Source organism: Cylas formicarius, unplaced genomic scaffold (genome assembly GCF_029955315.1).
Source record: "Cylas formicarius isolate icCylForm1 unplaced genomic scaffold, icCylForm1.1 PGA_scaffold_6__28_contigs__length_40554024, whole genome shotgun sequence".
Classification (NCBI taxonomy): Eukaryota; Metazoa; Arthropoda; class Insecta; order Coleoptera; family Brentidae; genus Cylas; species Cylas formicarius.
Genome location: NW_026844347.1, coordinates 20,639,689 through 20,664,921, shown reverse-complemented (window position 1 = coordinate 20,664,921; position 25,233 = coordinate 20,639,689). Strand labels below are relative to the sequence as shown.

The following is a 25,233-nucleotide window of genomic DNA, read 5'->3' as shown; positions in this document are numbered from 1 at the left end:
TAGTATCTTTGGTGACTTTGATGTTTTGGACGAAGTAAGCTAAGTTCCGTTGAGTCTTAAACGGAGTGAAAACGTAACGATATGTTGACAAAAATTTAGTTTTGTACATGATTTGAATAAAGATCGAAGCCAAGGGCAAAATCCTAAAGTAGAATATAAAAATTTTGAATATGTATTTGTACATGCATATTCTAAAGCGAGGAGATTCGAGAAATTGGGCCGAAATGCAGTTTTTACCTACTAAACAGCTAAGCAGTAAATGCCTGCCTACGTTGCACTTTAGAGAAGTTATGCATAAGTCCTTGTCGCCTTATGATCCGTGTTTCACGTGAAAATCTGCGTGATAATGAAATTAGTGCTGACGGTTTCACCAGATGATATTTCAATTATTTATAATAGACACATGAAGAAGAGAAAAAATTATTATCTTGTTATTTTATCTTTTCAAATAACCTCTTTTTGTAACATTCCATTCAAAGTGAACGAGCCTATGTCGTTATGGGTGATATATTTTAGGGTCTGAGCTGGTTCTGCTATTAGCAAAATATGTAAATATTTCAATTTCACAACGGAACAAGATTAAACTTTTAACCACGAATACCAATAGTCGCTGGGTAGATAAAACAATCTTCTCCATTCGATAGTGCCGTATCGATTTCACATAACATGGATGAAATAAGGGCAATAGGATGCGACGCACGTCCGACAGTTGTCCATCAGGCTCGGATTTGACAGTTTCGATGGCAACAAAGCCCATTCGAATGTGCCGGCCTCCCCGGTAACTGCCGGTATATCGTAAACTCTCATTTGGGACTGGATAATGCACGGTGGTAGAAGCGGCTAACAGTGTGCCGGAAAGGGATGAGGGATACCGTCAATTTTCTCACTGAAAACGTTCCATCGAGTTATAGAAATCACGTAAGTTTTTTATATCCCGGAACGTATTTTGGGCAAATAACCATTCCGCTTGATGTCGAATTACTTAAGTTGGCAAAAATCAGGCAAAATAAAGGCACAGACATTTGCATTCCACACGTAGGAAGAAATTATCGAAAAATATTACGACAGGAAGAACGCCACGTCTGAGAACACAGCAATCGAAACGGTTTACAGTCTACGGTATTCCAGTTAGAATTACAACGTTTGGTATCTACGTGCTCTTGGCAAAATTGTACGTTGGTTGTTCAGGGACGGCAAAGCAATTAAAACAATCGAGGTTTTGCTTTTCGAATAGCAATCGGAAACCGGGGTCACAAGCTCGGCAATGGAAAAAATAAGCAAACAAACAATTATGCAAAATTGCTTAGGGGAAAATTAGTTACTTAATTTGAATAATCTTCCATCATTTTTAATCCTTTCTTCTTTGCATTGACAACGACTATAGCCAATTTTTCATAAATACATATATGTACATGTATATATATATATATATATATATATATATATATATATATATATATATATATATATATATATATATATATATATATATATATATATATATATATATATATATATATATATATATATATATATATATATATATATATATATATATATATATATATGTATGTTTAGAAAAACCGTCTTTATGATAATTTTGAGTAAGCCGGTAAAATCATGAAGACCCTGTACATCTCAGTTTTAACTCTATCGACAACTAAAACCTAGAAAGCTGGTCATATGCAGCTAAGAACTTTCAACCTGACCAATAAAAAATTTACTTCAAAAAAGATGGAATAAACATTAAAGTAATTTGTTATCGATGTAAGTCAGGTGGTGGCTTGAAAAAACAGTCAAAAAAGTTTTAATATTTCAATATTTCTTGAAGTGACTTTTTTGTTTCTAAAATCATCAAATCAAATCATAATTTTTGGCATTTTTGACAAAGAATTTTATGAGTCAGTATATATTACAAGAATATCAAGATTTTCTTTTACATTAAAACCAAATAAACGAATTATATGTTTTTTAATCATTGAAATTAAAAGAAAGCTTCACAAAAACGGTTCAGCATGTTTTGATTTTTTTATCTCAACTGGATAAATTCGTACTGAAACATTCCGATTGAGATAAACGGTGTAAATTCTAAAATCACGATTTTGTTCAAAATTGAGTTCAAGTGCCTATTTTGAAGGATTTGTTTACATTTTTATTCGCAAATTCTTATCTTCAGTTCGCAGCTACTTGTTTGTCGATAGTAGATAAAATCGCCTATAAATTTAACCCTTGTACACCATCGTCAAACATTAAAATGTTCCGTTCTTTACTGTTACTAGGCTCGGTGGCCCTAGCCACTTGTTTGTCCATCTCTTCCGAACTGCCCACCAACTACGAGTACTACACCTCAGATGGTATCAAATCTGGACTATCCGTTGATCAACCGTACTTCACCCTGAATAATAAAAACATTTCCATATACAGCGGCGCCATGCATTATTTTCGGGTACCTAGAGCATACTGGTCGGATCGATTAAGAAAAATTAGAGCAGCCGGTCTCAATGCAGTCGAAACTTACATAGCTTGGAATCTCCACGAACCCGAGTCAGGTGAGGGAAAAGTTGTTTTTAATTCGTACTGTCTTCAGATCAAAAGCGATCGGGTTAAATACGAATAGCAAAACTGAACGTCGTGTAATAATATATCGTATCGTCAGTACAAAGGGAAAAGTCCTTTTGTAAATTAGAGAAAAACTGTACTAACGATGGTTTTAAAAATACGATCTGAAGGTAAAAACAGAAATTCTAGAATGTTTTATTTCGATTATTTTTAAAAAGATGTACATCCATGGAATGATGTTAACATTATTGTAATCGTTTTCGTCTCTAAGTCAACCTATGTTTTTAATATTCATAGTAATTCACAAATTGAGAGCAGGGCTCGTATAAACTGAATAGTAAGATTTTGTTGAATTTGGTCATATACACGAGTGACATTTGCTTCGTCATAAAAGTTGCATTTATAGAGAGTATTTCAAAAAATATTTCGTTATTTTCTAAGGAAAATAGAATATTAAAAAATAACGTATATTTTTAATTATTTCTGAAACGGATCATCATTCCTAAATAAGATTAAGCCCACAAGTACCAACAAACATTTTTTATGTGAATATTTTGTTTTTTTTTTGGAAAAAAATGTGTTTTTCAAAAAATTTACTGGTTTTTGAGATTTTACCATGTAAAGCTGACCGAATTAACATGTTTTTTTTTAGTAATTAATTATTAATTATTTCAGAAACAGTAAAAATGTTATAATTGTATTTTTGGGGTTCAATTAAGAGAGCTCCGTCTTCATCGTTATTTGCCAAATTATTTTTTAATATTTTCTTTACTCTAAACATTAGCGGTAAGTTTTTTTATATAGGTTACAAGGAGAACAAAATTTTTAAAAAATCGAAAGGCGAACTGTATTTTCTAGATTTTCGATTCCGAAATTCCTATCCTGTTCATATTTGCTCAGTATAGGAAAAATGTGGTAGAAACGAGGGTAGAAAGTTTTGTAATAATTCTGGAACTAACTGTTAAGCTATTAAGTGACATATAAAGGGTGTAGTTGTAGAGATTTACGAATCCTTGAAAAAATTATTTTTCAAGATAATCGTCCGTTATTTGTTTTAAAGAACACCAACAACAGCTTCTTGTAGGCCCTTTTAAAATGCAGATTCAGAGCTTTCGATTTTGCGTATATACCGTATATTAATGTAATATTAATATTAATTATTAATTAAATAAATATTTAATAATAATAATAAATAATAAATTATTAAAGCAATATTAAACTGGCAGCGAAGGTGTAATTAGAACCTCTCGAAAGCTCAACTTTAGGAAATCTCAATTAAATAAGTGTGCCATCACGGAAATACTAAATTTTTCTAAAATGCTCTATTTATTGTATTTCGAATGATGACCATATGGCAAGTGTGAAGATTTTTGGTTAAAAATTTGTTGAAACTTTACAAAAAAAAATTGAAATTCGCACTTTCAACTGATCAACTTGAGGTCGTGTAAAAAGGATTATGATGTATATAGTTTTTGACCAAAATTTTTTAATTTGGGCATCAGCAATATGAGAGATGGCTCTGGATCTCTATTTTAGAAGCGATTTACTGGTCGCAAACAGTAGTTGTTGATGCTTTTTAGGACAAAAAAAAGGAATCAATTACTTTTAAAAGTAAAGTTTCTACTGATATGTACACAGGTAAAAGTAGACATACAAGGACAATTACAAATGTGTACATAGGTTTAACGATATTCCTCTTTCTTTTTTAATAGTCGTAGATATAGACGCACAAAGCTGCAATTACAAAATTACCAAACAAAATTCTGCTAAATCGCATATGTTTTTATTACCATTATTCCTGCAAGTAATATATTATTTTCTAAAAATTTTAAGGCTATTATGATTTTGGTGACGGCGGTACTACAATGGAAGACTTTTTGCACCTAGAAGAATTTTTCGAAACCGCGAAACAAGAAGATTTGTTCGTAATTGTTCGACCGGGACCGTATATCTGCTCGGAATTCGAATTTGGAGCTTACCCCAGTTGGTTACTAAGGGAAAAAAACAACATCAGAGTCAGAACGTCTGACGAAGTATATACGAAATACGTAAGCAGATGGTTTAATGTGCTGATGCCCATTTTGGCAAAACACCAATTTACCAAAGGCGGACCTATCATTTCCCTGCAAGTGGAAAACGAATACGCGTATTTCAGCGGCGTGGATAAAGAACATTTGAAACAGCTTAGGCAACTGATGTTGGACAACGGTAAATCCACCTCTTAAGACGCATAGTGAAGTTTAGTAAATTCTTTCTATACAGGTATCGTCGAACTTTTAACCACCACTGACAACCCGTCTTATAAATCTTCCGGTACCATTCCCGATTTATTCTTTATGACCGGAGATTTTGGATCCAATGCGGCATCGAACTTTCAGCAGTTGCAAAGTGTACAACCAAACAAACCGGTTATGGTGATGGAATACTATACAGGTTAACATAAAGTTACTTGCGAAGTAATAAAACCTCGTTAAACAAGTAGAAGAACGACAGTGCGACCCACAAATAATAATTTATACGAATTCAATAGTGGGGCATAAAAATTTGTTCCTTTTTATGAAATGCTGGTAGGACCACTCGGTTTTAGGTCAATTTATTTAGTTTGCCCATTGTCCTGTAACAAATATAAAAAGAAATTAACCCCATTTTTATTCTAACAATAAAACTGTATTACACAATATTGAGTCCAGTCATATTTCGACACACACTTACAGGCTTTATTACCAGTCACATCAAGAAATCGGAAATACAAAAATTGTGAAGATACCCTATAATTAATTTTAAATAATATGCAATTTATTACAGATTAATAAGGGTGATGTTCGTCTTCGTCTGAAGAACTGTTTTCTTTTCTTGATATTATTAGGATGGATCTACCGTTCGACGAACCTTCTTATTTCGTTCAAAATGACTCAATGTCAATCAAATTTCTTTTAGAAATCCCTCTTCACTCCAACAAACACATTCTTGGTACTACAGAATCCTCATAAATCCACGTCTTATAAAGATAAGTGCTTCATCACTCTCATTGCTATTATGCTTTTTGAAAGCGCAATACCAGTTTCCTTCTTATATAATGAAGAGTGCGAGTATTTCATTTTTAAAATAAGATGAAGAAATATTTCATTGTTTCATATAAAACCATCATTGTATTATATCTATATCTATATCTATCATATATAAATTTCAAAGAATGATTTTTCGTTCACTAATATTCCTCATTTTACTGATATCGTTATTACTGTTGACATTGTAGATTAACAGCACATACGGAAAATTTTTATACGTCATTAAGAGTATTTATTTATGTTAATATATCGTAATTTTCCCCCCAGGACCATGGACGACCTTTAAATCTAATAGTACTCAACAAAATCTCCTGTCTTATTACTCCGCGCTATTTAGAAACAGACTTTAGATAAGTTGAATGTAGATGTCTGCAATAAGTAAAATTCGCTTCCACGCATAAACATAAATTGTATACTTTAATAAATTGACTCATAAATTGACAGCTAGCGCTGTCGACGACCATGTTGAACGCCAAAATCTTATTGGTTGAGACCGTCGTTTGAAATAACTTAGATTGAGTATCAATCCGATTACTTTTTTTATGTTCATAACCACAGTAACGTGTATTATCGGCATAGTTACGGCCTCTACATTCAATATCGCTAGTCGCTATAGGAAGATTTTTGTGTGCTCTCTCAAATAGTAGTATTTTTTAACAGGCGGAAGTGACGTATGGGGAGTCACACACAACGGGCACAAGGATGCAGCCGAGTTTGGACAAACCTTCGAAGATATTCTGGCCTATCCAGGTTCGGTAAACATTTACATGTTTCACGGTGGAACCAGTTTTGGATTTTTAAGTGGTGGGACGAGCTCGAACAATGACGACTACAATTCAGGTAGAAAATTTCTTTCAAAAGTTTCAGTAGCACTGTTTAACTGTGTATTGCTCACTAAACATGTTTGTCAAACAATAAAACATATTTGAAGAGAGATTTCGATATGCAAAGGCGATATAAAATTCAAAATTTTCTAAAAAGAATAGACTAGAATAGATGTTTATTTTTGCAAAAAAAAGGCACAATAGAAAAACCAAAAGTTAAAAAAGAGGGTCAGTTTATTTTGTAGGTATTTAGTTTTATTTAACACAGTTTGATTTAACACAAACTCTGTCGAGAGTAAAAAGGGAAACGTCGTTGAAAAACAAATGTTTATCAGAAAACGTAATATTAGGTGCATTATCATAATCGAGCAAAATATTTAATAATTTATTATTTTTTGTTAGTTGACACCAAAAAAAAGTTGCCTAAGCAAGTACTAATTAATTTTATTTTTCTGCGGATAAAAATTCAACTGGAAGTTTACGGAGATTTCTTTGTAATACTTTTTTCAAAATCCCAACGCACATAACACACAACACAACACATGACCGCTGACAGTTCGTCAATTTGACAGTTTGGAATTTGGATGTGACGATTTTATGGTAGCATTACATAAAAATATGCTTAGGGCCCGTTAAAACGAGAAAACGAGTTAGCTCGATGTGGTTATCTCTGTTTTGAAAGAAAATGGCGCAAATTGCTAGGTTAGTGTACGAAATTTAAGGACATGCGCGAAACATCATTCCCTTTTTTACGAAAATGTCGTAGCCACCTTACGACCATCACTTTTTACTGCCCCTACGACGGCTATATTATCTAATAACTATTATACGCCTTTGGCCGGGAACTGTTGATTTTAACGCCGAACTTTTGAGTTTCGCAAGGAGAAACTAGCAAGAAGCATATAACACTGTAATGCAAAACTAAATTTTAACCTCTGATTGAATTTATTATTATATATCCAAGACGAACAATTTGCGCCATATTTTCACTTCGTTCATATTAATAGACTGTAACTTACTGTAGACCTTGGTAATACAAATTTCTTTTGTAGGTTTTGCCGGGGGTAAGATAAACAATTACGATTTCGATGGTTGTTTAAAAGAAGACGGCGACTACGGCGAGAAATATTACATTGTCAAGGACTTAGTGGCAAAATACGTCCAAATCCCTACCAAGTTACCACCGATGCCGGAGATCATACCGAGGGTTGCTTATGCAAACGTGGCGATAGAAAAGGAAATACCATTGGGTATACTTTTGGCAACGGTGCCGTCTGTTAAAAGTGTGAACGTAATAGGCATGGAAGATATGGATATCAACAACGGTAGCGGGCAAAGCTACGGATATACAATTTACCGAAAACGAAATTTAAACCTAAAAGCTGGTTCAGTTTTGAAAATCGTCGGTAGGGTTTGCGACTCGGTTATAGTATTGGTGAATGGCATACGAGTATCTCCGATTTTGGAAACTGTCGCTGATTTAAATCAGTTTGGTACATGGACCACGGTTAACTCAACGATAACCCTCACTGACGTCGACCTAGAGGATGCTACGGTAGATTTGTTTGTCGAAAACTGGGGCCGTGTATATTTCGGTTTATTTAAACAATATAAAGGACTCTGGCAGGGTGGAGTCGAAATCAACGACGAGCCTATTTACTCCTGGATCATCTACGCGCTGGAATTTAAAAAATCCTGGACGAATTCTCTGAAATACTGGACAGATGTATCATCTACATCGAGCATTGATGAACCGAGGTTGTTTAAAGGCAATTTGGAAATAAACGATACCCCAAGAGACACCTACGTCTATATGGAAGAATGGACAAATGGCATTGTTATAGTTAATGGATTTGTACTCGGCAGATACAGAAGAATGGGTCCCCAACAAACCTTGTATCTCCCCGCTCCGTTCCTAAAAAAAGGCTCTAATGATATTGTAATTTTTGAACATTTCAGGCCTAAAGGCTATGTTAGTTTCGTTGCCGATCCCATTTATGCGGTGCATTAAATGCTCGTCTATTAAAAATTATACCAACAAAATTACAGCGCTTAAACGATTTTTTTATTGTTGGTTAACACTCCGCGCTTGCTTTTTGTGTAACGCAAATATGATTGCAATATTAATTATATTCTGTAACCAATGTTTGCCGGAATATAATTTTTACACCAAAGACACCGTTATTTATCAACAAATCAGACAAAATGAAATCGTTGGTCGCTTCTCTTATGACTAAGAATGGTGAATGCGCTGGGTAAACCGTTAAGAATAATAAAACAGAAAATGTGTTCCTGGTCTAATGTGTGATTTTGTTATAGTGATAATAGAAAATCATTTACTTTCAACATTTAGATTAGTTTTATGCTAAAAAAATAACGGTTATTTACTTATTTAATTACATAAAATAATATAGAATGAGCGGTTCATTTAAAACATGGCGCCTTTACGGGTAATTCTAACAAGAGAATTAGAACTTTTTTATGAACATAGCGATTTGATTGAAATAATATTAAATGGTTGTTGACGATGAGCGAATGATCCTAGTAGTTTTAACCGGCATTGGAAAGTTTTCGACATTTTGACATTATGGTAGATTCATATAAGTAGAAGAAAGAAGAATTATCTCTGCATAGAGAAGATCCGAAAATCCTCGACATTTAGAACTTCAAAATTTAGTCTCCTTCCTGGAGAAGATCCGAAAATCCTCGATTGAAGTCGGCAATGGGCGAATGATCGTAGTAGTCGTGCCCAACAGTTTTTTGTGAAACGCATAATTGAATTGAATTGAATTATCTCTGCACCTACGAGAAGAATAAATTAAATATTTACTTAAGTTAGAATTGAATAAAAAGTAAGGGGATGTCACAACAGGCTTTGAGATCAACTGTTAAACAAGTAAAACCAATTTTATCATTGAATAATGAAGAAGGACGTCAAAGGGTACTTAATTTGTACAAAGCGTGGTATCGTCAGATTCCTTACATAGGTTTGAACAAAATCCTAATTTTAACCTCACTGGTTTTATGTAATATACTTAATATCTTGCAGTACAAACATATGATATTCCTAAATCCATTGAGCAGTGCAGGGAGAAATTAAGAGAAGAGTTTAATAAATATGGTCAAATTAAAGATGTACGTCTTGTGGATATGTTGGTTATCAAGGTAAGAATAATTGAAATTTCAATACTTAATTAATATTTATTCTGTGTTTGAAAAAATTTCTCAGCCTTGTCAAAGTTGGAGCCTTAAAAATAATGACACACATTTGAAACACTATCAAAATTTGTTGGACAAATACAATTCTGTGCTAAATGGAGGTATTTCTAGGGACAAATGGAACTAAAGGAAACAGTAAACGTCTGGAAACAAAAGGGCCATGTTATGTCTTACTTCAAGGATACAGTGGAACCCAAACCCAAAGATTTTTTATCAAAATTTCTTTCTGGTAAAGATTAAAAAACATTTTTCTGTGTATGTATAGTGGTAATTAAAAACTTCTAGTTACAGCTCTTAGACTTATTTTATAATTACATACCCCCCGAAATTTCAAACTAATAAAGATTTGAGCCTAACTTGGATGTTTTTGACATCAAAACATTAAATTAATAGCTGCCTGCTTAACAAGTGTTCAGAGGACAAGATTTCACATGAGTATGAAAGGAGACCAGAATTACTTAAAAAATATATTTTGGTCATTTTATAAGAGTAAATAGAGAGCAAATTACATTTCAATTTAAATGAAAATTTAATATCATGGTTTTTCTATTGACTTTTTTGGAATGGTTTGTTTCTAGTAAACCTTGATATCATATCAAATGCCCATTGAGGTTGATCAGCTGGAACCATGTGTCCGGCATCTCTCACTAAGATCTCTGTTAAATTGCCCGCCTGTTTCACATAACCTGCAATTTCACCAGCAACAAACCATTTTAATCTCTTTGCAGTTTTATATTGATCAGCACCACTAAACTTTAAATTTTGTAGAAAATTTACTGTTAGTGGATACGCAACAATAATATCCAATTGGCCATTATAGATTAACACACGGTAGCTTTCTAAAAGATCAGATATCCAGGGAGCTACACTTTGCATCACATCTGTCAATAAATTGGTTTCAACATCTTGTGCAATTCCATTAAAAGTAGTATTCCCAACATGAATAGCAGCTCTTATATCATTCCTTTGCACATAAGCACCTAGGAGCTTTATCTCGGCGTCATTGGGATCTATAGGGTATAGAAAATTGAAGTAGTTGTCGAAACCAGTAGAATTTTTAAACACTGAAGAGTGGTTGTTCATATCACCATTAAGCAATGAGTCAAATACCTCAAAAGCTTTGGCAAAATCTTTGTTCTGAATATATTTAATTCCTTGTTGCTCAAAATTTTTCACTAATTGTTGGGTGTTCAAATCAATGAGACCAATTTGATACAAATAGTCCCCATATTTGAGTTGATGTTCTGGATCACACAAACCATTACCAATACTTAATCCTTGCAGATTTATTTTAATTTTGGCAGATGGATTATTTTGGTGTATGGTATATGCAATTGCAGGTACATATTTCCCTGCATAGGACTCACCTGCCACAAAGAAATTATTTTTCTGTAATTCTGGAAACAAAGTGAAAAACTGCAGCAGAGCCGCATACAAATCATTACCCACTTTGGTTTCATTTTGTGCATTTCCTTTGTTTGTAAAACTGTAACCTGTGCCCACAGGGTTGTCAATATATAAAACAGAATGGGTTTTAGTCCAAGCATAAGGTCTTAGTTTTAAACCATGTTTCGGCTTGACTATAAATGGGCCATGTTCTGCAAAAAGGCCAATTAAACTAGATGCTCCTGGTCCACCTTGCAACCATAAAAGAACCGGCGCGTTGGTATAGTCCGTCTGGGAAGGAAAGAACCAAAAGAACATATTTGAATCAAACCCCTTATCCACCGTCAGGTAACCTGCAAAACTTTTTATGTTTTTAAAACCGTTGAAATGCACTTGTGCAGCATCTTGAGCGTCTTTTATTTTATTCTGTTCAATAAGAGGTGTTAAAAAGAGGGGTACTCCCGGATCTCCATTCAATTTTTCATTTTTAATTCTTGGATATACGTTTGGAAAAGATGCACTTGCAATAATACCCAAACTAGCAAAAACAATGCAAATATTCAAATAGGCCATAATATCAATTGTGCGAAATACAGTAAACACTACTGACTTTATTTTATTGAGTATTATCAGAGTATTTCATAACGGAATTAAAAATAAATGTCCCGGGCTGCAAAGGTTATCTCTACGACAGAATAAAATTTATCTAATTTAGGCAGTTTATACTGAGATTTTTAATTCATCTATTTCCACAGATAAAGGATTGGTAAATCTTATGTGCCTTGGGCGTGATACGCAGTGCGTTAATTTCGCCTTTGAAAATGGCGCAGATTCTATCGACTTCCTTCTTGTTTGGGCACTCATTTCAAATCCAGAACGGAAGAAATATATCAAATTCAAAATCAAAATTCCTTGTAGTCATTCGTCGGACCATGCCTTACTTATGTTGGAAGAAAGGAAAGAAAAGAGCATATTGTTTATAAATATAATTAGGGTCTTGAGGTTCCCCAAGATATAATAAATAAGGTCATTGAAACCGGGTAGACACGATACAATCCCTACACGCATTTCTGCATGTATTTTTATCAGATAAAAATTGGTGTAAAAAATGCAAAATTGGTTTTTGATAGGTTTAGTTAAATGGCTAAACTTTATACAAAAATGTATTTAGTACGCATGTGGGTGCATGAGAAAGATTCATAATTTCCAAACGACAAGCGGGAGAAATGGAAATATTTGAATAAGTGCTGACTAAAAACCGGATCGGATGTTAGATGCTGCTACATTGGTAGGCTAATTCAAAAATTTGGAGCCACTGAAATAAGAGACAAGGCTACAGCAGTGACTGTCTTAGGTCGTATTGAACCCGGAAGAAATCAAGGCGTTCGTTACATAACATAAAAAATAAAGTAGACCAAGGTATTTCCAAGAGCTGTGTGAAATAATTGGGGATGAATGCAGAAGATTAACCCCAGCCATGTTGGAAAATGTTTGAAAAGCCATTGACCAAAGTCTCTATTACTACATTGAAGAAGATGGTCCTTTAAAAAATCTTTTGTCGCACCGAACTTATCTGTGTCAAGTATCTAAAAAAGCTTATAGCTCGATCCACTTTAAAATTAAGGAGGTACATCTCCTTTCACAATGAAAGTGGTAAGAAAATTCTAAAATGTTTTGAAAGTTATAAGAAAAAATTGTTTTTTGTAAACTTTCTTAGCCATGTCTCAAAAAATAATTGACAAAATTTTAAAATTTTAATTTAGTCATAGAGGCAGGTATCACAATGACCTTTAAAAAGAGAAGCCACGTAACCTGCCTTGCCTATCTTAATTGTAATGGTAAATCTTACCCTTTCACGGAGAAACCAATCAATGTGAATCTTGTCATAATTCACATCCAATACATATTTACACTTTTCATAATCATCTACTTTCATGATTTCAACATATTATGCACATTTTATCTACATCCAGTTTATGCACAAATTCGGGAGAAACAGTAGACACATTGCAATACATGAAAAAATACACGTAGAAATTGTGTCTTCCAGACTTTGTTTCAACACTGTTTTTTATCTCATCGATACATCATTTAATAGTGTGTGATAATGCAAATGAATATTCATTCATTAAAGTTTCTTCCAAATCATCAGGATACTTTAAAAAAAATTAAATTAATCCTGAATTTACAGCTTTGCTGGAAGAGTCTTTTAGTAAAAAAGTAGTTCTGTTTGAAAACAATCCAGAACATTAAACTTTTTTTGTTCACTACACTTCAAAATTAGTTCTAGGCTTTGGTACTGAATGATACTCCCTTATATGGCTATTTTTTGTTAAAAAACAGCTATAATTTTATTATGACAATTTTATAAAATAGTACAGTCATTTATCTTATATTTACCTTGAAGTTGCTGCGAATCGTTTATACATAAAATGGGAAATATTAATTTTCCTCAAAAAAATCAAATCGAACACCCATTAATTAGTCCTATTAATCCTCTTTCAATTTTATAAAGCATTCTACTAAACTTAGTATTTTTTGAGGTATGCACGTTTTTACCAACAACATTCCGCAAAATTTGTCAAATTTGACAAATAAAAATAAATAGGTAATTTTTTAATTTTGTGAAAAAAATGTTTTTTTTTTTCATTAATTGAGAAATTCTGCCTTTCTTAAAGCTCAAAATATTATTTAACTATAGATAATGTTTTCTGATCACATTTTTTAGTGCAAATGTAAGTTGACCATTCAAATCTAAGTATAATAGGAAATAACGTTGTGGAGCCTCATTTTTTTGAAAATACAGTAAATGCGAAAGTTTACTTAGACTTTTTTTAAAAGATGTTGCAAAATATGTTGGAGAACTATTACAAACGAAGTGAGGCAGAGAATGTGGTTCCTTGATGATGGAGCTACTGCATACCAAATAATTTATTTCCTCAACGGTGGATAGTAAGAGGTGGTCCAATTAGTTGACCACTTAGGTCCCCTGATCGAACAAAGATGGACTATTGTCTGTGGGGACATGTTAAGGGCCAGGTGTACAAAGCTGCCCCCATAACAAAAGAGGACATGAAACAGAGGGTAAGAGAAGACTTTCAAAGTGTTAGTCATGAAATGCTAGCGAGTACTGCCCAATCGTTTAAAGACCGTGTTGGAGCGTGTATCGATGTCGGTGGATCGAGCAATAAATAAAGTGAAACTTAATTAAACAGTTCCTTTTCGTTTTGCGGTTTTGGTCTTAGTTTTTAAGTGTTTTTTCTGGAACTACTACCAATATTAATATTGTATTATTATTATTATCCTTAACTTAAAATACTTTTTAAATTGATATTCCAAAGTTACGCAGCTTAATAATTTTATTTTTGTTTAAATCTAGGATTTAATAAATTATTTCCGCATTACAGTTTATATTAACATGCAACGAATGCTATTATCTGAAAAAATTATACTTAATTCGTCTTTTTAGACGTTTCACGTTCAGGTAATATTTATGTTGTTCTCAGTCTTTAGTGATATTTTGGCACGATTTGAAAATTTTCAGTGTGTTCTTAAAAATGTGTATACCTTATACCTGTATACCTGCATACTAAAATTGAAAGAGCGTCAATGGAAGTATAATTTACAGAGTGTTCCATTTGATTTTTTCACGAAAATTAATACTGTTCATTTTGACTCACCCTGTATAAATGAATAGAACTAACTCCAAGGCAAGTATAGGATGAATGACCACTTTACAAAATTGTTGGCATAATAAAATTACAGTTATCGAAAACGGCGTCAACAATATGGGGTATTAATAAACACATGGGATTTTTACGAAAAAGTGGCCATAAATCCGAATTTCAAAATATAGAAATTTGGTTTCCCACATATTTGTGAATCACCTTGTATACTACTTTAACACACTATTTTGATACCCTAAATTTTTTGATATCTATTTTTTTAAAGATTCTGTGTCATCCCATAATAATCGGGCTACCAGGTAAAACATACCAATTAAACCTACATAAATATAGCGCTGACATTGTGAATCGATGCAATTTTTTGGAGAGTATACCTATTTTACATTATACAATCTTTAAAGTCATTTTTGAATGAAACAATTCGTTGAAAATGGGTTTCTATTTGTTTCAGTTATAGTTTCTATTATTTACCATGAAATACAACCAAACAAAAAAAATAAAAATTGAGGATTTGAAAAGAATTTAATGAAATACGACGTAAATAAAACGCATTAAAACGAAAAGGTTAAATGTGATAACAATTGGTTTAATTCCAGATATTATCAAGTTACTTGGAATAATAAATATTAAGTAATAAGTGGTTGGTTTCTGGTAAACTTGGAAATGAGTTCTAGTGCCCGAATAGGCTGGTCAACCGGCACCATATGTCCAGCGCTCAATACTAATACTTCTGTCAAGTTGCCGGCTTCTTTCACGTAACCTGCCAAATCGCCGTCCACGAACCACTGATTTCTATCCGCAAGTGAATATTCCTCGGCAGCACTAAATGACAAATTTTTAATGACATTTTCCGTAGCCGGATACGGTACAATAATATCCAATTGTCCGTTGTAAATTAGCACTCTATAGTTGTCGAGGAGTTCTGAGATCCACGGAGCTACGCTCTGCATAAAATCTTCCAGCAACTGCAATTCAATGTCCAGCGCAATAGCGTTGAAAGTATTGTTTCCAACGTGAATCGCGGATTTTACGTAGTCTTGTTGCACGTAAGATGAGAAAAGCTGTATATTGGCAATGGCGGGTTCTATAGGGTGCAGCAAATTGAAATAACCATCGAAACCTGTGAGATTTTTATATAGGGTCGGAACAGTGGTTCTATCGCCGTTTATCAGCAAGTCAAATTGCTCGAATGCTTTCACGAATTCGCCTTTCGCGATATAATCGACGATCCTCTCTTCGTATTCGTGTACGCTGTCCAAACCGTATGAATCAATGTAACAGTTGCAAAAATTGCAGCAAAGCTTCGTGCAGATCTTCACCGACTTTGGTTTCATTTTGAGCATACCCGTCTCTGGTGTAGCTGTATCCAGTGCCGACAGGATTGTCTACATACAATACGGAATGGTTCTTGGTCCAAGATGTAGGTCGCGGTTTCACGCTACTCTTCGTCTCTATTTGAACAGGACCATTTATGACAAAGAGTCCGAGTAAACTAGAAGCCCCCGGACCGCCCTGCAACCACAAAATCAGCGGTGCGTGTTCGTAGTCGTTTTCAGCTGGGAAAAACCAGAAGAATAAGTTGGAATCGTGGTCCTTATCCACCGTTAAGTAACCCGCGTAACTTTCTATATCCGGAAAATCGCTGACGTTAACTTTCGCGGCGGTTCGTGCCTGATCCGTTTGATTTCCTTCAATCAGAGGAGTCAAAATTAGAGGGGCCGCCAGGTTTAGAGTTTCATTTTCAATCGATGCACCTTCACTTGCGATCCCGGCCCAAATTACTACACATATTGTTAGATATTGCATTTTGTCAACTGTTCAGTCTGTCTTGAAATAACTAGATTAGAATAACTCGTTAGCCTTCTATTTTATATAAACCGACCAGACTATTAAATCAAACACCAAGTACTTACCCAAAACACTCACGCTAATTTCAATTAGAAACGCCATTTAGTGTTTCCTTTATATTTTACATATAATAAACTTTAAAATGTTGCGTGTTTTCACGTTAAACGTTACGAACAAAGACACGTTTAATTTTGATGTCGAAAAAGCCGTCTACTGCACGATACAAAATTTTCCATTTTTGATAACGTTTTATAGTCGCACGTTTGAAACGTTAAACATTATGTACACTATGCTTAAAAAAAATCTTCTCCCTGTCCCTTAAAATACCCAATTACACACTGATCAAGAGTGCGCAAAGTGTCATTTTAAAACGTCAGCTGCATTGAATACTGTTGGGAACAAATTCGAGCTTTTTCGGTACTTTAGTCACGGGTTTAAGCGCGACGAATATATTCGGTTTTAAACACTAATGATATTTTGACGGTTGTCAGTTCTAATTATCATATCCGACGTCACTCATTGTCGTTCCGTTCTCGTCAAATCAATTTCGTGACTAAAGTGAAGTTTATCAAACTGGTTGAGTATATTACTTAATTTAATATTACTTTTACCGTTAAATATTTGTTTCCTTTAATGTGTTTATTAATAATAATCTTAATATAACAGATTTATGACAGACCAAAATGCTTAGATTCAGGTAAACATAAATAACCATCTTCTTAGGTGCTTTTGTTTCCATCGTTCCCATTGTTGGACAACTTTCGAATATTTTTGCAATGTAAAACTGATACATTCATTCACTGACTGACATCTGAGAACCATCAGAATTCACAAACGTCAAAATTCAAGCCGTGGGTAATATCTCCGAACACATCCGATTGATTCACAAAATAAAAAAAATACTAAATAATATTTATTAAGACGAATGGGCTTTTTATCCACTTTTATGTCATGATTCAGTACTTTTGGAAGATACTAAACTGCATCATGTTTGGTATATAACCTGCCAATAAGCGTGAAGTATATTTGCGCTGTGGGTTCTAAAGAAAGGAGAGCGAAGTAGACATGAAGATAATGTAAAAATGTAAAGTAAGGTAATAAGGCAGTACTTACAAAATCGCGTAAAAACAATGCCATAATATGTAATAGACAGCCATTTTGTTGCTGTATTAAGTTTAAAATAGTGAAATGATTACTTCGAGAGTTTTACTGCATTGTAAAGTTTGCTGGTAATTTTTTCTTTAAGACAAGGCCTCTTCTGTGGCACTGGCATTCACAAACTAACCAAAATATTTTCTGCTTCGCACGAACCCAGTCTACTATAACACGAATTCTTTCCTAGCAGCCCACAACAGAAAAAAATAGAAACAAGGGTGTTGTAGCAGTTTTATGCAAATCTGTACATTCAACGATTACTGTGTAATATTAGAATATATTTAAACAGTACCACCATGATACGTTTTATTTCAGTGGAATATATGTAATATATCTATCATTAAATTTAAATTTCAGAAGTAAAGTCTATTTAACTACATTACAAAAATTAATAAATTTTTGTCTTATTGGAACCATCGTGAATTTTATTGTATTGGAAATAGTATATTATGCAACAAGTGTGGTGAACGGCATTTGGGTCACGAGTTTATTTGGCACGAGCGGAGCAACTTTTTAATAACGGAGTGACTAAAAAGGTTTACCAAACGTGTTGCATACTATACTTTTTCTACGACCCTTACTTTTTGGGTACATTTTTGGCAAACAACACATTTACTGACATGACCGTCAGAATTGACAAAGGGCCTTGGATCCGCGGGAAAAGAAACTCACGTGGTAAAGTGACGCTTCCCGCACTCTAGATCGGTGTATAATTAGGTATTTTCTAATCTAATGCGACAAATGCTAGAAATTGTAAAAATATCTGATTTGTTTTTGCCGATGGACTTATATAAGGATGAAATGTTGATAGCGTGCTGTCGAGAAAACTAAAAAAAATCCTGTTACTTTCGAAAAGGCGCTTTTCTTTTTTTTATGTTATTTAAAGAGATATAAATATATAAAGGTGACTTTCTCGTTACCACTTTTTGAGCTCTATAATATAGCATTGTGTTAGCAGTTATATTTATTATATAAAATATGTATAATATTGTAATATAAAGTATTACTATTATTCAACAATTAATATTGTTTATTTGAAAGGCTTTTATAATGTGATTTATTATATCATTACTGTTGGACGTACCTACGTAGTTCCCAGGGTGGCTCATAAATATTCATACACACGAACTAATCATCCCCGCACCACGTGTTTATTATTAAGGTGGCGAAGCACCGACAAAGCAAAAATGCCTACGAGGGCCACAAGGGTGACAACGGGTTTGCTTTTCAAAATCATAATCTTTACGATCGTTGGTACGTTCAACACGCCCGCGATATATCGAAGTAAAAATAGACAGTTTGACTTGTTTCGACTATTTTTTGGTATGCCATTAACAATAATTGAGATATTTTGAGTACGCCGTTTAGTTTCGGCGAAATCATCATCAAATGTATCCTATAATTTATATGATTCTACGTTGTTTAAACCACAAAAACGGGTTTTTAATTTTTTTTTTACGTTTTGGTGTAGTAGGCGCGGACATGATGGAAATTTAAAAAAAAAATTATTCACATGGTACTTGCCATTTTTTAACGTTCTTGCTGCGTCTTTTTGCTGTTGGTTCTTTTTTGCTATACAAAACTTCGTTCTTGGTAGTTTTAAAACCATTGCATTTGCAATCACATTGGTAACGAAACCCACCGGGAATGAAACTGGACCTAATGATTCTAATCAACTTAGAGGAGCTACTTATTACTACAATTGCAAATTTTTGCACATAGTAGGTTTAAAATAAAAGCCGATTTAAAACAGAACTCAGCATTTTAAAAACCAGAATTTCATGATACTTACATATTACTTATTTTTTAGTAACGTCCTCTACAAGCGTAAGCAGATAGGCAATTGCTTATGCTATTAATTAGTTTGATTTAAAATTTGTAGACATTTATTGCATACAAGAAACTCATAACGTTTCGAGTGGACGAGATGGCATCAATAGGCGCCCTCGCAAAAGCCGGTCGAGATAAATAGCTTCTATATGATTCCATTGTCTTACCGTTCACGTTCATATCTCGCCTGCAAATATAGAACGAAATTCAGGTAGATCTCCCTTCACGTTGGTAGATTAAAGACTTTGACCTTTTGTTACAGTTATTTTGGTTGCGAGTACAATAAATTTTGCTTGAAATGTAAATTTTTATTACCGAACAATATTATCATCATGGAAAAATAGTTGTGTGGAGATTTGGAGTGTTTATGTTTGTCACAGTAACGTTATTACCAGTAGGCAAAAAGGGGTCGTATAGCAATCCTTGGGAAGCGTGTAGATGATGTAAAGTAAAAAAAATCAATCCTAGTTGTTGACAATGGGCTATGAACCACAGTAATCCCCTCTATTTACTTCTCTGGGTCAAGACTACTAGGATCACTCGGCTATTTATAACAATAGTTGGTAGTTTCTTTATAGAGCTGGAGGGTGCCTTTATTAAAAGAGACTGGACGGATCCATTACCCTCCGATAGGAACGGAAAGAACAATTAAACGTTATTCAAAAACCTTGAACTGATGACAAAAAACGGCCTCCCCGCACCCCTGCGGACCGACCGGGCCCATCCGGCCTCTATACCGGCGTGGACGATAAAAAACAGCGGTGCCGACGACGATTACTTCCGATTTCATAAATTTAACTACGATTACTACAGATTCTGTCGAGAGCGAACAGAGGTTAAACCGCCATATGCAGTGCACCGACAAAATCGCCCATAGTAATCTCTCTCTCTCTCTCCCTCTCTCTCCTTTGCTCTTTACAAACTGTTAGGCTAGACTACTACCCATTACCGACTTCCGTCGAGCATTTTCGCTTTTGATCAATGACCAACACGTACGAAGAAAAAATATAACCAAAATTTGCTCAGCTAGCAAAAAACGATTTTGACCGATACCAAAAAAAAATCGGCCGCGGACCATCCGGGCCCATCCGGTCTCCATACCGGTGTGAACAGGGAAAAACGACAGGGCCGAGGACGATTATCACTTTTAAACATACACTGAATACTCAAAACACTAAATCCACACAGTGGAAACCAATATCAAACTTTTGGGCACGAATACAAGGGATTCTGTCGGGAGCGAACGGAGGTTAAACCGCCGCTTGCAATGCTCCACCACAGAATCCCTCCCCATAGTAATCTTGCTTATCCTATATGTATTTAAAACTTGAAAAAGGAAGAAATTTTTAATTTCTAACCTAGAACTAAAATATTTTTTTGTTTTGGTACTTACGCCATAAAATGCTGGAAAGAAATGCAAGTAAAGAAATGTATCTAAAAAAAAAAACAAATTCATAAAACAATTCAAATTGTAGTGCACATCAGTATCTGTCAACTTTGCCGTGCCTCTTCTACACGAAATTGTTACTAGATGTGCGAAGCTCATTCCAAAGGATAGAAGGACAATATCGGAATGCAATTTGACCGTTAAAACTGGTAAATTTAGCAAATGCGAAGATAATCAAATCAAAAGAAACTGGACCGATTTTATAAAGGTAAAATTAATTAGGTTAAAGTTGGTGTAACTATAATAATTTACTTATAAAAATCAAGAATTGGTTTGTTTTAGGAGCATAATTTAAGGGACGAGCCATCACACTTTTTCAATTTAGACTCCAAAGTATTAAGCAAAGGTAACAGAATAAAATTCCTACAGCATCTCGCACAAAACTTGCCTGATAGAACATTATATAGTGTTTACCAAAGGTTCAAGAGACTTTTTAATAAACAACACTCAGGCAGGTAAAACTTCATTAATTAATTAAATCACATGGATTTTTTCCAACCTATTCTACCTGTCATCTACTCTGCTTGATGAAATATATTCTTATATATTTTTGTAAACTAGGTATATATAATCCATTAATGTTATATATTTTATCACAAGTTGATAAGTTATACAAGTATTTAAGTGTTTTGGTATGGTTGGCTTGGTATGTGACACTATGTAGGTATATCTACAAGATTCAGCATTTAGCATAGCAAAATTAACTTCCACAGGCTTTTGTAATAGCAGCACTGCATCGGTTGTTTTTGAGTTGAAGTTGTTAAGGTTTTGCCAATCCTGTTGGCTTTTTCGGAGTTTAACTGAAGTTTGAACTCAACAGCAACTGACGCAGGAGGAATCCAGAAGTTTTGTAAATAGTAGGATAGCAAAATAGTAAAATACAGTTTTAATTGAACAAAGAACATTTATTACAAATTTCTGAAATATACCAAATATAAAATATTTTGCTCTATGGAATGAGAGATTAAAATTATTTCCACTTTTTAACCTTATCCAATTTACCATCAGGAATTCAGTATTTCAGCTTAAAATTCACATATTTTAATATGTCAGAGTCAATGTAAGTCCATTTTACAATAAATATTTCATAGAGTTAATATACAAATTCAAAAAGCCAACATGAAAACCATTCATTGCAGAAAATAAAAGAAGCTAAGGTTGGCTTGTGTGTTTTTCATTAATGACTAGGTGGTGACAAATATTGTGTGGCTTCTTTAACCAAATAATTGGGTCTCTATAAATTAGAAATTTCATCTACACACATTATGTCAATGCTAAAATCTAACATCTGCATTGGCTTGTGATCCTGGTTAACAAAGCTGACATCTTATTCCGCGTGTCCATTTATCCATATATCCAGCAAGATGATATATAGTAGTTGAAGGCAGTCCAAAGGAGATAAAATTATTAATAATTTTATATTTCATTATTAACTAACAGAAAGCAACTAGGGGATGGACCATCTAATTAACAAGCTAAGATTGTTTGCTTTGTAATATCAGATTAGTTACTTATAAACCTTATGGCTGTTGGTTTAAATGTTTCAGTAAATAAATTAATTTTGTATATAAAGTACTTGGCAAGGATGCCCAGGTATTGCTATTGTGTAGTTAAGTGTATATTTAAGTATTTAGGACATTTTAAGAAGTAATAAGTAATTAAGAAAGGTACGGATCAGATCTAATTAAAGGAATGACCAACCAATTAGTGTTATCTGTTTCACAAAAAGAGAAACCATGCACTTATTTCGAAAACTTTCAACTCCATTCACCAAATCAGTTAAAATCCCACCACCTCCAAAAAAATCTAAGCTAAGCAATAGGAACTTGGACCCTATGCACTGAAAGGGATAAAACCCACTTTAAGGTGACATATTGCGTTTGCTTGATCAGTACAGACACCCTTATCTCCGTTAGACTGTCGTTTTATCCGAATGAGGTACCGAGAATAGATACTGTGTCCCCAAAAGTGTTATAGTGGTTCATGACACCCAATATATTTTTTTAAGTTTAAGTTGTTGTAGGTTCACACCAGATGAGGATAAGTACATCCTTTCGGCACTAATTAAATACCGTCATGTTAAACACCACATTCAGAAGATCGCGCAGGATTTGAAACGGACTAGAACTTCCGTTGAACAGAGGGTACTTTACTTGAAGCATGAATACAAACCAAGGGGTGTGTGGCGGAATGACCATATAGAAAAGTTTATTAAAAACTTGTTGATGGTTACTCAATGTCAATATACAGAAGAACTTAAACAGAGAACTTTGACCAGCATAGAGTGGAAAACTTTATCAGAAAAACTAGACAATACACCCATGAAGATACTTCAAACTCTATGGCAAGGCAAAATATACCCCATGTTGTTTATTAAAGATGATTTTTGCAACTTGAATCAGATTAAAGTTGAAATTGTTACCAAGTAAGAGATTCCTATGATATATTATGTTTAATAGCTTAACCTAACTTCAAGGTCCTGTGACTTTTCAACTCGGAGAACAGGAGTTGCCAGGGCTATTAAAATAATGTTGCATATATAATGACTCTAGAGGTGATATTTAACTCTTCTACAGTTTGACTGATTTACTTTTTTAGGATGTATACTAATCGAGAAGCAGATTGGAAAACAGTGGATTGGAATTACTATGCGTCACAATTTCCAGGATTTACTCCATTAAAGATATACATGTTACTAAAAAAATTAGTTGTCAAACTTGTGCCTAAGGAAAATCAAACGGAATTGGAAGGTAATATATGTAACAAAGATTATTAATTATTTTTCAAAGAAACGTCCACGGGCTACTGGAATGCCTTTTATAAAACTTCTGGATTCCTCCTGCGTCGGTTTTTGTTGATTCGAGCTAGCTACCGTTTCGCCAATCATCCAGTTTCAGTCAAGCTCTGAAGAAGCCAACAGGATGATTAGCGAAACGTTAGCTAGTTTGGGTCAACAAAAACCGACGCAGGAGGAATTCAGAAGTTTTATAAAAAGTATTTTTCAAATATATTGTAATTGTGGATGAAAAAATGGTGCAAAATAAATTTGGCTCCAAAGTTCGAACTTACAAAGCTAATAAAAAATCCAAATCGCCTGGTTTCTTTCTTCCAAAAATCTTTAAGTTCAAAATGAACAACTAAAATTGTTGAAAAATTTCTGATGTCCTGATTAGAGAGGTTATTTGGATACTATCTCGAAAAACAAATGTTTATTTTTAATTTTAGATTGTCTGAAGATCCTGCACGAAGCATTTAAGCGTGGAGTAAAACTGAAAAAACACAAGATAAACAAGATAGTTTATAAAGATGGAAAATTGTTGGAAATGTAAAAAAAATCTGGTTGTATTACTATTATGTGATAAGTACATTTTCGTTAAAATCATTAACATTAAAGTCAAACATTAAAGTTCTTAGTTTATTTAAGCTAATTTTTAGCATGACAATGAATTGGGTATATTCACCATGTTAAATATTCCTTAATTTCCGTATCTTTAATTAATTAATAGTACATTATGCAACAACTGCGGTAAACGGCAAAGTTTACTATACTTTTTCTACGACCTTTAGTTTTTGCGTACATTTTCGCAAAACACGAATACATTCACTGACATGACTGTCTAAATTGACAAACGTCAAAATTGAAAGCGTGGGAAATATCTCCGAAAACACCCGATTGATCCCAAACCCGTGCGGTAAAATCCCGGAAATGTCCGAAGTGGAAAGCGACGCTTCCCGCACGCTAGATCGGTGCGTAATTAGGTATTTTACAGACGGGAGTAGAAAAACAATAAAATTCAATGCTATAAACAAAAGTAGTGCATTACAAAATCCCAAAAAATAACCAATTCAACCGTGACCTGAAGATATGATATTTAGTCTCTGTGCTACGTGACATACCTACATTTTAATCTTTGATCTATACAAAACTAACTAAAAAACTAAATTTACACTGTGTATCGGCCTTTTTTTCAATTTCATTTGGATATAGCTAGTTCTACAAAAAAAAGAGAATAATTTTATCATTATTAATAATATGATAATCTAATTAATCAACCACTACATGAAAATACAGTAAACTCATTCTTAAAAGGGACAAAAACGAACTTGCAAGAAATATATATTTTACAATTGTGGAAATAGTATATTATGCAACAAGTTTATCATGCGTATTGCATACTATACTTTTTCTACGACCGTTAGTTTTTGAGTAC

The 25,233-nt window shown here is 33.8% G+C and overlaps 4 protein-coding genes and 1 pseudogene across 7 annotated transcripts; 3 read left to right on the top strand and 2 right to left on the bottom strand.

The window, feature by feature from the left end:
- Positions 1 to 861: 861 nt before the first annotated feature.
- LOC132703164 (beta-galactosidase-1-like protein 2) lies at positions 862 to 8,642 on the top strand. Its single transcript, XM_060672293.1, has 6 exons — positions 862 to 918; positions 2,177 to 2,549; positions 4,393 to 4,767; positions 4,822 to 4,992; positions 6,288 to 6,467; positions 7,504 to 8,642. The coding sequence occupies exons 1-6, from the start codon at positions 862 to 864 to the stop codon at positions 8,460 to 8,462; spliced, it is 2,115 nt and encodes a 704-aa protein (XP_060528276.1). The 3' UTR covers positions 8,463 to 8,642.
- A 513-nt stretch (positions 8,643 to 9,155) lies between these two features.
- Positions 9,156 to 9,960, top strand: LOC132703460 (NADH dehydrogenase [ubiquinone] 1 alpha subcomplex subunit 6). Its single transcript, XM_060672727.1, has 3 exons — positions 9,156 to 9,438; positions 9,501 to 9,616; positions 9,782 to 9,960. Exons 1-3 carry the CDS (start codon positions 9,312 to 9,314, stop codon positions 9,908 to 9,910), a joined length of 372 nt encoding a protein of 123 aa, XP_060528710.1. The 5' UTR covers positions 9,156 to 9,311; the 3' UTR covers positions 9,911 to 9,960.
- Positions 9,961 to 10,089: 129 nt separating this feature from the next.
- LOC132703459 (venom serine carboxypeptidase-like) lies at positions 10,090 to 19,982 on the bottom strand. 3 transcript variants are annotated; one of them, XM_060672726.1, is made up of 3 exons: positions 19,826 to 19,982; positions 19,538 to 19,762; positions 10,090 to 11,409 (listed from the first exon to the last, which is right to left on the bottom strand). In XM_060672726.1, the coding sequence occupies exon 3, from the start codon at positions 11,372 to 11,374 to the stop codon at positions 10,217 to 10,219; it is 1,158 nt and encodes a 385-aa protein (XP_060528709.1). In that variant the 5' UTR covers positions 11,375 to 11,409; positions 19,538 to 19,762; positions 19,826 to 19,982; the 3' UTR covers positions 10,090 to 10,216. The 3 variants fall into 3 exon arrangements, with proteins under 3 accessions (XP_060528709.1, XP_060528707.1, XP_060528708.1); XM_060672724.1 differs by lacking the exons at positions 19,538 to 19,762; positions 19,826 to 19,982 and having other exon boundaries at positions 10,090 to 11,067; positions 11,116 to 11,756; XM_060672725.1 differs by lacking the exons at positions 19,538 to 19,762; positions 19,826 to 19,982 and having other exon boundaries at positions 10,090 to 11,037; positions 11,116 to 11,756.
- Positions 11,950 to 19,224, bottom strand: LOC132703461 (venom serine carboxypeptidase-like; annotated as a pseudogene).
- A 900-nt stretch (positions 19,983 to 20,882) lies between the features above and the next one.
- Positions 20,883 to 24,428, top strand: LOC132703372 (uncharacterized). 2 transcript variants are annotated; one of them, XM_060672594.1, is made up of 6 exons: positions 20,883 to 20,995; positions 21,051 to 21,230; positions 21,305 to 21,477; positions 23,046 to 23,447; positions 23,621 to 23,772; positions 24,248 to 24,428. In XM_060672594.1, exons 1-6 carry the CDS (start codon positions 20,990 to 20,992, stop codon positions 24,349 to 24,351), a joined length of 1,017 nt encoding a protein of 338 aa, XP_060528577.1. In that variant the 5' UTR covers positions 20,883 to 20,989; the 3' UTR covers positions 24,352 to 24,428. The 2 variants fall into 2 exon arrangements, with proteins under 2 accessions (XP_060528577.1, XP_060528576.1); XM_060672593.1 differs by having other exon boundaries at positions 20,934 to 20,991.
- The last annotated feature ends 805 nt before the right edge of the window (positions 24,429 to 25,233 follow it).

Coding starts and splice junctions, on each gene's coding strand:
- LOC132703164 (XM_060672293.1), top strand. CDS start 862: ATGAGGGATACCGTCAATTTTCTCACTGAAAACGTTCCATCGAGTTAT. Junction 919..2,176: donor CATCGAGTTATAGAAATCAC/GTAAGTTTTTTA, acceptor TCTTATCTTCAG/TTCGCAGCTACTTGTTTGTC. Junction 6,468..7,503: donor CAATGACGACTACAATTCAG/GTAGAAAATTTC, acceptor TTTCTTTTGTAG/GTTTTGCCGGGGGTAAGATA.
- LOC132703460 (XM_060672727.1), top strand. CDS start 9,312: ATGTCACAACAGGCTTTGAGATCAACTGTTAAACAAGTAAAACCAATT. Junction 9,439..9,500: donor TCGTCAGATTCCTTACATAG/GTTTGAACAAAA, acceptor AATATCTTGCAG/TACAAACATATGATATTCCT. Junction 9,617..9,781: donor TGGATATGTTGGTTATCAAG/GTAAGAATAATT, acceptor AGGTATTTCTAG/GGACAAATGGAACTAAAGGA.
- LOC132703372 (XM_060672593.1), top strand. Junction 21,231..21,304: donor ACTGGACCGATTTTATAAAG/GTAAAATTAATT, acceptor GGTTTGTTTTAG/GAGCATAATTTAAGGGACGA. Junction 23,448..23,620: donor AAAGTTGAAATTGTTACCAA/GTAAGAGATTCC, acceptor TTACTTTTTTAG/GATGTATACTAATCGAGAAG.
- LOC132703459 (XM_060672724.1), bottom strand. CDS start 11,629: ATGGCCTATTTGAATATTTGCATTGTTTTTGCTAGTTTGGGTATTATT. Junction 11,068..11,115: donor ACAAAATGAAACCAAAGTGG/GTAATGATTTGT, acceptor CTTTGTTTCCAG/AATTACAGAAAAATAATTTC.